This window comes from Hirundo rustica, chromosome 22 (genome assembly GCF_015227805.2).
Source record: "Hirundo rustica isolate bHirRus1 chromosome 22, bHirRus1.pri.v3, whole genome shotgun sequence".
Classification (NCBI taxonomy): domain Eukaryota; kingdom Metazoa; phylum Chordata; class Aves; order Passeriformes; family Hirundinidae; genus Hirundo; species Hirundo rustica.
The window spans coordinates 3,731,340-3,744,202 of record NC_053471.1 but is presented as its reverse complement, the minus strand read 5'-3'; the positions used below and the strand labels follow the sequence as shown (position 1 = coordinate 3,744,202).

Here is a 12,863-nt window from a genome sequence, read left to right as displayed (position 1 = left end):
CCATGGCTTTTCAGCAGTTATGGTGAAGTCTGAACATCTACATTAAATTTTTGAGGGGCTTTACTTTGGTTTTTGGTCCCACTGGTGCAGGCTGGGCAGATACTGGGGTTTCTTTTATTTCAGGGCAAGTGTGAATCATTGCCTGAAGGTCAAAGCCAAGCATTTATTTAGGAGGGGGGGAAAAGTGTTTGTCAAACAAATTTTTGTGTGATCTGCCAGTGTTACAGCTGTGATGGACAAAGTCCCCACAGTCTTGAAAACATTTGCCCATGCAGATAAAATGTAAAGCTTTCTGTCAGTCTGTTACAGCATCCTCCAGGTGCATCCCTGGGCTGGTGGGGCAATGCCCTTGAGACAGAGGTTGTGGCTCTGCCTTGGCCTTGGGTCATCCATCCTTAATGAGCCTGGGTGACCTCCTAAACCAACAGAGAGTGTCCAGGTATCTGCATGGCCAAGGGCAGGTGAGATGTCCAGGGCTGCAACTGCTTGAGATTCCTATTTCAGTTTTCCATTTGGACTTTAATCTTCTGATAAGCCACAGGTGCAGTGGGGGGAAATGTCAAGGTAAATGAAGACTTGAAGAGCAGCATTCCTCAGGGGAGAAATAACTTCAGTCATCAAATATTTTTCTTGGGCAGAAACAAGAAATAAGAGATGAGGTGTCTCTGAGAGCATGATGTCAGCCAGGAAGCACTCCTGACTGACAGTCCCTGTCCATCACTGCACACAGTGCAGAGAAGAAGGAGATAGATGGTTACTTGGAGTTCATCACCTGCAGTGTTTGCTAGCCCCAGAGCTCTGCCTGCTCTGCTGCATGGCAGGGCATTAGCTGAGTGGGAGGCACATTGTCACACTTGCTCTGGGCACTTCTCATTCCCAACTGGCCTGGATGAAGACAGGTTCAAGGACTTGGTCTTCTTTGCACTCCTAAAGAAACAAGGACAAGAGTTTGGTGCAATATTTTCTTGAAAGTTTGTCTCTTTTCATGGCTTCCTCCAGGACTCCAGCTTTTCCCAGCCAGTTCCTGCATCAGTTGGTTGCTCCTTTGGAAAAGCAGAAGTTAATTTCTCATTATTATCATGCGTAGATGCAGAAGATGGAAGATAGCCCCCTCCTGTTGTCCCTTGGCTCCATGATAACTTCATAGGCAGGTGAAAAACAGCATCATCCAGGCTGTTTCTCAGTGTGGTGGCTGGCATGGATGGCAGGGGTTTGTCACCCAGGCACTGGTGAGGTTCAGGAAGGGTCTGGTGTGTGGTACCTCTGCTTTATGGCAGCTGCATTAAACATCCATATTCATCCTTTAAATACCCTCCTTAGATTGGAACTGGAATAAATGCAGATGATATAATAAAAAATAACACTTACAGCCACAGACCTTCTCAAGGAATGGTCCTGGCTGATCTTGCTCTGTTATCTTGAAAAAGAGACTTTTGGATTTGCAGTATTTGCAATTCCCTTTTGGCACCCCCAGCTCCTGAGGCAGTAAAATGTAGTTTTCATTAACTGATATGTCTGACATTTACCACATCTCAATGTGACAATTTAGAGGGAACTGGTTAAACTGAGCAGCATTTTTAATATTGCAGTAATGTGATTAGGGGGAAATCTCTGTCCTTCAGGCCAGAGAGACCTAAATTGGAGCACTAATGGAGAGGCAGATATGAAGCATCAGTTGACCAAAATATCCTAATCTTAACTTGCTTTCCGTTTACTCCCTCTTTGCATCTGGTTCCTGTTAATAAGAAGATAAGTAGGTTTAGATTCCTATGACCCAGGTGAGGGCCTTAATCCAAAAGAAACAAAACCCACTCAGTGCAGGACTTAGAGCCAGAGGTCAGTATGTGCAGCTGAGTTGGGTGCCAAATCCAAAATGACATCTCTGGAGAATCTTCCTGAAAATCCCATTTCCTCCATTCCTCCCTCTCCTTGTCTTACTGAAGGAAACTCTGGTTTATCCAGTGGCCTGGATCACTCCTGAGCACTGTCAGGAGCCCTGGGTTGCCCCAAGCAACGAACGGGTTCCCAGACCCATCGGCTGCAGGGGATGATTGTTCGTGTTAAAAATAAGTAGGAAAATAGAATTTAGGATCTTCCTGGCTGCAGCAGGAACAAATTGGGCAAAAGTAGCTCTTAAGCTGTTGTGGCAATTTGTGGGAGCGTTGGTGGTGGATAGCAGGGTGAGAGGGAGGAAAACATCCCAGATCTCATCAATACTTGAGACAAAAGGCTTTCTGCTTTGCAATTGCTCTTCCTGTCCTTCCCCCTCCTCCCCTCAGGCCACAGGCAAGAAACCAAAATAGAGATTAGGCAGCTTTTAAATGCCCCAGGTTCTTAAAGGAGAGGAAATCCAGAGCCGATCAAGAATTGCAGCCTGCTCTCAGGCTTGTGACTCTGTCCCTCTCATCTGCAAAGGGAAAAAGGAATTCCCTAAATTCGGCTGAGTGGCAAAACCCCCAGAGGTCTGGGCTGGAGTCGCGTCTGTCGCACGCCCTGGGAATCCCCGGCAGGCCTCGCCTGCTGCGTCCTCCCACACCATCACTTGGCTGCTCTGGGCTATGTCTGAATGCTGAGGGATGAGCTTTCCTCTCTTCTTCCTTACAGCAGGTGAAATACAGCAGCAGCGTAGATCAGGTTAAAATTGCATCTCATCTCATGAAGTTATCTTTAAAAACCAGCTGCTTTCCTGTGAGCTTTAAAGCAGCTCGATACACTCTTATCAAAATCGAAAACCGCTCCAGAGAGAGATCCTTAAGAGATTTTGTTTCATTGGGCTCTATTTTCTATAAATCTCGTTAACTGCTTTGCCAGTGCCCTCTCACCGCGTTCCTTTTTCGGCGCAGAAATCAACCAACAAACGTGGTTCCAGCCCTGCAGAGCTGCAGCGAGGCTGCAGAGCCGGGCTCTGCCCTGCCTGTGCCCGTGTGGCGCTGGGGGCGAGGGAAGCGGGATTTCCCTGGCATCAGAGGCGTGTTTTGTGAAGCGCTGTGTGTGTGTGAGTGCAGAGGCAGCGGGCAGGAGATCACCTCGTGCTGGCTTTTCATCCCACGGGTGACTCCTCAGCCACGGGACACAGCCCGACAGTGGCCGGGGGATCTCTGGTGTTGTGAGAAGGGTTTGAGCTCACACGTGCAGTGACTGGGGGTTTGTAGAATAAACATTGAAATGAGATGCATAACACCTCCACTGAATTAATGTACTGTCTACAGTGCTGTCAAACACACCGTGGTTGTGCAGGCACCTGAGTGTTTATTTTCAGGGTGGTGCGTAGGAGGAAGAGAGGAGGAGCAGCCTCCCCAAGCCCTTGGTCCAGGCTGCTGGGACCTGGGGGATAGGACGAGGTGTAGTTTGGGAAGATAGGGCTTGGATTTCTGGCCACATGCAATAAATATTTGTGTGCATGTGGAAAAAATGCTCACTGCCTCCCAGCTTGGAGGGTATTTGTTATTTCTCAGTGTTATAACAGACTTGCCTCGGTTGTGATTCCAATTAGCAAACAGCAAAATCTCTCTACACCCAGACTACACTGGCTCCTGTCTGCTGGGAATCACCGTGCCTTTAAGGACATTTCAAATTGCCATCGTCGTTTTTAAGTGGAAAAAGTTTTCCTGTGTCTTTGAAGTTGAGAAGGTGCTCAGAAGGGATCAGGTTACTCCCTGTCTAGCACTGATCTAAGCAGAGCAGTGAAACCAAGGTATAAGCTCGTGCTTTTATCCTTCCCTTCTTTTTTGCTTGTTTGTTGTCATTTTAAGCCAACATCCATGTCCCAGTGCAGCCTTAGAGGTGGTTGGAATCTCATTCTGCTGAAGTGTTAATAAGTAAGAGAGAGAAATTGTAATCAAATAACAAGAATCCTTTCCCCCCTCTAAATTTTCTTTCCTTCTAATTTCAGGATGTAGCAGGTAAAATACATCCAGTGAAAATGTTGTCTATTTTATCAGACTTCCTTTTTTTTTTTTCTTTTTTTTCTTTAACGTATCACTGGCACTTCCTGCATTAGGTACAAGATCCTCACGGAAGAGTTTGCAGATTGCAGACATCACTTCAGCCAGGTAACAGCGGCAAAAGGGGAGCATTTACTTGATGCCAAATCCTGACTGTTGCTGTTCTGTGGAGCCTTTTGCTGGTCTGTGGGACATTGTTCCATAAACACTTTAATTCTGGTTTTGCTGCTTTATGTAACCCAAACCTCTTTCTTGCTTTTAGACCGCAGAATGGTTCTATGATCCTGTACAACAGAAAGAAAGTGAAATACAGGAAAGATGGATATTGCTGGAAAAAAAGGAAAGACGGGAAGACCACCAGAGAGGATCACATGAAACTGAAGGTGCAAGGAGTGGAGGTAGGAGCGTTGTGGGGGTGGCTGTGGGCTGTGCTGGGCCGGGAGGTGACGGCTCCCCAAGACACCTCAACCCAACAAAGGCTGTCCACACTTTCAGAAAGAGGCTCCAGTTTGCTGAATTCCATCTGCCCTGGGTCTCAGTTACTGGCTGGGTTTAAGCACACTTTGCCCCACGCCCAGCAAATACACTTGTTCTTTATGACTCCTTTGAGCAGGCTGTGAGCACAGCTTCACCATCCGCCCGTGCAGCTGTGTGACTCTTGAGTGTCTCCACACTGAGCATCTTCTGGTAGAGTCCATGGTTTTTGTAACAGACACCGCCCAAGGGCAACCCGACACCTCAGGGTGGGCTGCACAGCACTCTGTAACCATGGTAGCTCGAATGGGTCTGATTTGATTCTCACAAATCTCGGCTAGGTTTTGGTAGCAGTTACTGTAATTTCTGAGTGCTGATGGAGTGTTGGTCTTGCACTATGCAGGGATAAAATTTCTCTCGAATTTGGCCCAGAATCCATGTGTGCTTTGAGAGAACCTTTGTTCTGCTGATGGTGTTCAACCACTCAGACACATTCATGCAAGTGATTTCACCTGAGGCCTTATTTCTGGAATAAGTCCGTTCATTCTAAAATATGTGGTTGTTTGACACCACTTTTCTTTCTTAACCTCCATCTGCATGAGGAGAGAGCTGTTTTGATCACTCTGGTCATTTCTGGTGTTGAAATTTTGTACAGGTGTGAATAACAAGTGCATTTATCCAGGTTTTATATAAATTGAATGACAATTACTTGTTCTGGTAGCAGAAACCCACCCGCAGAGCTGTGCCCAGCTCATTCCTAAGGCAGCAGGGCTATATTCCCAACATTGGATACCAGTCTTGGGGCCAAAGTGGTCCAAGGCTGTTAAAATGTGTAATTGCAGTGTTCAGCTGTGTTATTTTGGCCAAGGAACATGAGGCTGGTGGATGTGTTTGTGTAGGCTGTGTTGATTTTACAGCTGACAGCCTGTGAGCCTGGCTGGGGTCGGGGTAATCGTGATATCCATGACAGACAGAGTTTCACCTGTGTCTCCAGACCTGCCTGGCACCTGCCAGGCTGGACTTTGGGCTAAGCTGAGCTTTCCAGCTTCACCCCCAGGCTTGCCTTGGCAGATGCTTTGGAAGGGATGAACAACCTCCCTCCTGTTGGGGTGATGGGCACCCTGTGCTCCCCGCGTAGTGGTTGACACTCCTGTGGCATTCCCAAGATCAGCGCCAGCAACGGGAAGGGGACGAGTGCCCAGAATTCATCTCGTGCTCCAGCTTCCTCCTAGCCCATTTGTCATTCTTACATTCTGTCTGTTCTAATGAGGTTTTGGGGTTTAAAATAGTATTAAATGGATTGCATTATATTACACCAGAGAGGCATAACTTTGTTCCATAATTTTTACATCCAATAACAATGTTTTATTATGACAAGCACGGGGGAAAAAAAAAAAGTCATCATCACAGAAATGGTGTCTTGTTTTTGTTTCGGGTTTGCAGAGTGTGATTTAATTAACTTCTGTGAACTTCCATGATGCAGGACACCAGACCTGGTGCTGTCCCTTTACCTGTAGCCAGAGACTGTTGATGACCTTTGGCTGCTACATGTGCACATGAGAAAAGAAATGGGACATTCTCAGGGTTATTCCAAAGCTGGAGCTATCCAGCCCTTTAAGGCTCGACTGCATGGATGTGGTGGTGATCATGTTTAGCTCAAAGAGCCCTGCACTGAACCCATTAATTTCTGTTTTACTGAAGTGTGTCTCCTGGAAAGTAACAAATACAGATGGCCACATCATAGGAGCGCAGCTTTCAGGGTTTCTCCTTGTGGCTGATCACAATTACCACTCAGGAAAATAAGTGTTAAACTATTTGCTTTGCAATTTGGATGTACCAGAGTTTAGCCATTCATTCTTACATCCTTCTCCAACTTGAGAGCCCTTTAGTACCTGATTTTCTATCTTCAAGAAGGTACTTGCACTCACTCATCCACAGCCAGCACCTGGGTGGTCACTGCCAGTCTCTGTTCTGAATGATGCAGAAGAAATCTGTTTTCTTGACTTCCAGGTGTTTCTTGGGCAGAACGATGTAGTTTTAGCCTTATTAATTAATTACTCAATCAGTACACCATGGTACTTCACAGACAGCAGTTTGGGTTTATGTTTCTTATACCATTCTAAAAGAGAGCAATGTTCTCAACTTGGACACGTAGGCAGCAGATTTAAAATAACAAAAAAAAACCAAAACAAAAAAAAGGCTTTTTTCAAATTTGGAGTGATACCGTAGTTAGCTGCATTAGGGTTTAACAGGGCATGAAATAACTGTCTGCCTTGTGGCACTGCCAGATCATCTCAGCGACTCTTGCAGCCAGAAGATAAATAGGGATCATTGTCACACTGATGGAAAAGTACTTGCAGAGCCGACAGCCAAGTGCATCAATAGCATCCAAACATTGCTCTGGAAATGGCAGCTTGGAGGCAGGGAGGAAGAACATGCTGGCCTGTGAAACTACTGACCAGCCAGTTCTGAACAGGGATTTGTATTAGAAGATTTAATAATTAATTCCTTCCCAAGTGTTGTCAATGTGATGACTCCTTTGTCTTTCTGAGTTCTGGGTAAATAGAAAAATACATTTTGAAACAAAAAGTCTACATCAGATCCTGAGGGATGTTTATGTCTATCAGAACCATATAGAAGGATTTGGTGAGCATGGGTAAAGCAGCTAAAGCAAATTTAGGACATAAATAAGAAATAAACTAATTTGACTAGGGATACATTTAAATAGATATGGATTAGGAGGAATAAACTTCTTAACAAAGTGGATGTTAAACGAAAATGGTCTGAAATCCTCTAGCTGTTGCCTTGGTTAGCATAGCTGTGCAGCAGGGGTTTGGGTATTAATTGGTTAATCTGATCACAGTCCTGTTAGAAAAGGCTGGGTAAACCAGAAAAGAGAAGTTAATTTGGCCTTTCCCTTAATGCACCTCTTTGTGCAATTCTTTGTGGAATCTCCGGTCTGTGATCCTTTTTAAAATTCTAATTAATTAGGATCCCTGGTGATGTGTTCCTAATCAATTCACATAATTAAAAATTTTAACTAATAAATAATAGTAAGGGGAGTGTTGGAATAGCTTTGCCATGATTCTGGCTGGTGCTGCTCCTCCTTGCAGGTGCCTGGCTCAGCCGGACGCGTTTCTGCCTTTTCTTGTGCGTGAACTTTTCCAGGAGAGTGTAACTGCGCCTTCACGTGAATTCGTAGTAAACTGCTGCTAAAATTAAAACGAGGTCATGTTTTTATAGTGAATTTCCCTCTTGTCATCTGCGTTTTGGAATCATCTGCGTTGATCCTGCTGCTCTTTATCCTGTGTTGAGGATATTTTAGTCTCTCCAAACCCCGGTGCCTGAGAAGTGGTTATGGAGAAGGGCTGTCCCAAGGCTGGGGCAGAGCTGTGCCCTAGTCCCAGTCAGAGCTTCTGTATTTGAAATATCTTGGTCTCTTATAGATTGGGTCTTTGTTTCCTTGGTACAATATGATAATCTTTATAGATGCCTTAAAAAAAAACCAAATCAAACCAAACCTAAACAACAACAAAAAAGTAAAACTTGATTTCAGTCTTATTAAGAGAGAAACTCCCTTGTGGAGATGGAGATGCGAAGTATCAATTTTGTATGCAGGACTTGTATTTAATTAATATCATAACAGTCCCTTAACACTATTGCAGATTAGTCCATGAGGACAGGAATGAAAATTTTAGATTATTCAATTACTGCATAAACCCTGGGACATCACCAGCAAAACTTTGCACAATTTTTAGTAGCAGTTGGGTTTTGGCAGCGCCCCTGTGCCTGCCCTGGGTCACTGGGGTGGGGACAGCATCAGTGGCCTCTGCAGCCTGGGGCTGGAGGCACCTGTGAAGGATCAGACTTTTGCTTTTGGAAAATGACCACATGGGCTCCTCTGCATTGTACAAAAGAGTCCACCATGGAATATTGAACTGCAATGTGGTTTTACATCTCTCCATTCACTGCTATGTGGGTGAAATCTACTCGGTTGTCACGGGAGGGTGGGAGCAGCTTGGAGGTGGCTCGCTGGAGCAGCCCTAATCTGGAGAGTGATTCCTTGGGCAGCCTCAGACAATTCGCTCCAATTCCCTTTAATTTACATGGGCTTTGCTCACCCTCAGAGGTGAGCTGTGTAGTTTGCAAACTAATTAGGATCACATTGTTTGGTCACTCTGCTTAATGCATTCCGGAGAAATACTGTGGAATGGCTTCAGAGAAGAGAGGATAGTTTAATGTGAGAGGCTTTCTGGAAATACGACACACACATGTGCATGCATTAACACAAACAAGCATCCCTGAACATGGGAGAAACTGCTCACAAGCAGGGGCACTTTTCTGTTCTTCATCACTGCTACAAATAGCGTTGTCCTGACATCTCTCCTGAGATTTGACTGATCCCGTTTGTAACCAGCCTCTCAGTTAACCCCCTGTAGCTCATTAGAGACCATGGAGTCCAGCAGCATCTCCCCACTTTTGCTGTGGCACACTCACCTTTGCAGTGTGCACATCTCCACCGTGGGCACCACAGGCAGATGCTGGTGCAGAAATGTGGAGGTGTTGACTGCTCATGAGCTGTGGTTGGAATTTATTCCAGTGTTTATGGCACCTGGAATGCAGGGTTGTGATAGCATCTTAACGATTCCTGTGTTGGAGGCAGTCCTGGGGAATGGGAGCATTGTTTTTCCATTTCTGAAGGGGAGTATGGATTATTGTTAAATCCGGAATGGGTCTCCTGGGAGTCTCTTCAGAAGGGAACATACATATCAATAATCCTTTTGTATATCAGGGTCCTGATGTATTCTCCTGCAGTAACATAAAGTCACATTCTCTTGAGTTCTGGCTTCTTTTCCTAATGCCCTGTACATGTCCAGAAGATTTTATTCTTCACAAGACCCATAACATTCCTAATCCTTTAATTGTCATGGCTTATTTAACTTCATCAGTAAAAGTTTTCCTAGTATCTGAGTATCTCAGAAGGAAGGTTCAGCTGAGATCAGGACCTGGCAGGTGTCCCGTAGGCAAGTTCTGCCCAAGTCAAGGGCAACCACCGTCCCTGGAGTGCCAGGCAACAGGTTTGCAACAGTGCTCAGGTAATTGCTCTGTAATTGACTGCATCACTGTTTTTTCCCTGTTTAATAAATAGAGTGAATAAAGCTGAGCCACATGTGGTAAGGTTGTAATTCAAATCCCATTCACTGAAGTCTGAGCGTTTTTCATTTAGGATGTAAAAAGACAGTTTCAATGTAAATCATTGCAAAAGGATCTCTGCGGACTAATGACATTAACATCAGACTAGATTGGAATTGTTGAGTAATTGGTTCTGCAACTACACCCTGTGCTGGGGGAAAAGAGGGAACCAGGGACCTGCAGTAGTAGAAGTTTTCCCTGCCCATGGCAGGTTGTCCTTGAGGTTCCAGACCATTCTGTGATGGGTCTGTGGTGTGGGGATGTCAGTTTGCAGAATCCTCTGCTGATAAGGAATCTCACATCATATTGCTTTTCACGCCCCCTAACCAAAACAGCAAAACAAAAATTTTAATAAATATATATACATTTTTACTCATCCTTATGAAAGAGAGCATTAGAACAGGTATACAGACACAAAACATGCTGGCAGGCCCTCGCACCCCTCTGAAATGTGAGGCTTGTGTTGCCTCACCGGCTGCATGGCACAAACACACATTGACATTTATATTGACTATTTCAGTTTGGAGAAATTCGAAATTAAATCTATTTTCTGCCAGCTCTGTGGAAAAATCCATTTATGAAAACAAAATCCAATAGGAGATCTAAAGATTGGTGGCCAGAAATGAAATATATTGAGAATAAAATATATGGAGATTGGATTGCTGGCTCTGTGGTCTGGGTTTAACGTGCTGGGGACTGGGATAGAAATGGAGGGGTACTGGTACAGACTTTATCCCCGGGTTTACAATGTAGATGAGAGAGTTTACAACAAAACAAAACAAGCATCGGTCCTTTTTGGACCAGAGTCGGTGGTCAGCATTTACCTTTTTGACCACACAGTGTGGACAAATATGAACTCCAGATGATGCCTCTCCCTGGAGGTGGCTCCTGGAGAGGGGTCAGCGGGAGCCGTGCTGCGAGGAGAATCCTCACAAGATTAAGAGGTTTCCTGGTTCTGTAGGGATCCCTGTGTGTGCACAGAGGATCCAGATGCTGGAGCAGCATGTGCCTTGTAATCTTGTAATTGCATTGTGGGCTGTGACGGAGATAAGGACTTCCGTGGGAAGCGAAGAGCCTCGGTCGCTCTCTCTTCCCTGCCTGGCTTTTAGTGAGCTCCTCTTTATTTCTTTATTTCACTGTGTTGGTTAGGAAGGCAAATCTCGTTTGCTGTATTGCTGCTAATTCTGTGTGCGTCAGGGGTGCATTAAACATTTTAATTTCCTGAGTTCCTGTTGGAAAGTGGGATATTGCTCGCCAAGGTGTGCGTGGGGAGGGGGGAGCAGGGAGAGCAGAATCTTGTTTGGAGCTTTGAGGGTGCTGGAGTTCCTAAACATGATCTGGTGTTGTCACCAGCAAGCAACAGACACAGAACTTGGCAAGAGGGGATTTTAGAGCGTGGATACATCTGGCATATTTGGATGGTCACCCCTTTGTAGGATGTTATTTACTTCCCTTTTTTATGGGCAAGGGATAAGGATTAATTAGATGGTGTTTGGACACTTTTTGTACATAAAAAAGCATTAATTGCCCACTAGTACCCTGGGGTGAAGTGAAAGGGAGACATAATGGAGGGGCAGCAGGGACGGGCTTGGCAGCACCAGCAGCAAGGGGTTCTCTTGGTTCTCAGCCGGGATCTGACCCAGGAATTAGTGTGAAGCAGGAGCCGTGCTCTGAATCTTGCTGTGTCTGCTGTAGGTCAGATTGAAGTTGCTGGGTGTTGTGTTCCTCTGAGAGACGGCTGTGACCGGGAAGCCCGAGTGACCCTGTTGGCAATATCACGCGTGCAGAAAGTGTGAATTCTTGTAATTCAGAGAGAAAAACTGTTTTTCTACTCTCTGCTTGTCCTAAAACCATCGCAGACGTTGGCTTACGTGTAGCAGTTGCCTCGTCTTCGCCGAATACCTTTCCCTTGGAGCGGTGGGATAATGCGTTTGTCCGCTCCGGTGTTCCCATATTTCTGCTGCCACCGCGTGGCTGCCGGGGATCAGCGGCGTGCGGGGAGACCCCGCTGCTGTCCCGGGGGGCTGCCGGCGGCACCGCTGCAGCCGGAGCCCGGACACACGACCCTTGCGTTGTGGTGATGCTCTCCCCTCAGCTGGAGTCCCTCGGGATTGTCCCTCCTGTGGACAGGAGCTGGACACAGCTCCGTGCTCCAGGGAGGGCTCGCTGTCCATCTCTAACTGCAGCGCTTGGCAGAGCCGCGCTTGGTTTTATGTTTTGGCTGAGTTCTCAGAATAAGGTACAATAGCTCTGAACTCTTCTAAGGTGAAGAGTTCAGGCATCCAAATCAATCAATAAAGATTCCGATCTCCCAGTGCAAAGAGTCAGGGCTGTTGGGGAATGTCTCGGTGCCCTGCAGGGGGATGTGGTGGTGGTGGTGGCAGGGCTGGGTGCCCCAGCCCGTCTGTGCTCCGGCCAGCCCTGACCCGCTGCAGACCGCACCACGGCGTTCCCCCTGCGCTCCACGCCGGACAGCTCCGTGCTGGATGGAGTGCCTCCTAGTCACTTGCCACGACAAATACGTGGTGTTTTTCCATTAAAAGGCCCCAAGCTCCAGAGGACTGGGGTGGCTTAGAGCACTATAAATGTTTGTGAAGATCTTGCCTTCTGTCTGACCCCAGACACTCTCTGATACTGCGTGGGCGTTTCTGTTGATGGTTACACTTTGCCTGCAGTTTTTGTGTGCTTGTTGCCGTGACGGAATTTTGAATAAAAGCAGGATGAGGTGACACCAGCATGCTGGAGCACTGTGAGGAGAATTTGCAACGCCTGTGGCTCTGCTGCACTGCCTAATCCTCCTGTTGCACTTCCTTCTGAGCATGCATGATGGGAGCAATGGTTTGGCCCTTCCTTGTCCTTCTGTTGGTCAGGCTCAATGTTGTCTTTGCAGGCAGGTTTCCATTGTGTGTGTAGAGTCCTACCATAGCCAGGAGAATTTATTTGAGCATTTTCCTTCTAAAAGGAAGCATGTTTTTGAGCTTAAAAAGGTGAAATGTCATCTCCTTTCCTGCCTTGTGTGTACTTCCCTTCATGCCCGCAAAGAAGACGTCAGTCTCTTTAATCTCTCCTTGTTGGAATTATAAAAAGCACATTTATAATGACAAAAACATCATCAGTTTTTGTGTGTTAAATAATGAACTTTCCTATGAACACTTGCTGAGGTTTCTGCTCCTAGCTCCAGGCCTGGTGGTCCAGACCCACCATCCTACACTGTCTCCATTCTTAGGGCAGGCAGAGGGAGCTCCCAGACCC

At 46.2% G+C, this 12,863-nt stretch overlaps 1 protein-coding gene across 8 annotated transcripts in view; it reads left to right on the top strand.

Annotated features, from left to right (window-relative positions):
• The window catches only part of CAMTA1 (calmodulin binding transcription activator 1), a 234,096-nt gene that overhangs the window by 76,146 nt on the left and 145,087 nt on the right, over positions 1 to 12,863 (top strand). For all 8 annotated transcript variants that reach the window (XM_040084652.2, XM_040084651.2, XM_040084654.2 and 5 more), the window contains one exon: positions 4,207 to 4,342. In XM_040084652.2, coding sequence (XP_039940586.1) covers positions 4,207 to 4,342 — 136 coding nt within the window. The remainder of the gene's footprint in view (positions 1 to 4,206; positions 4,343 to 12,863) is intronic.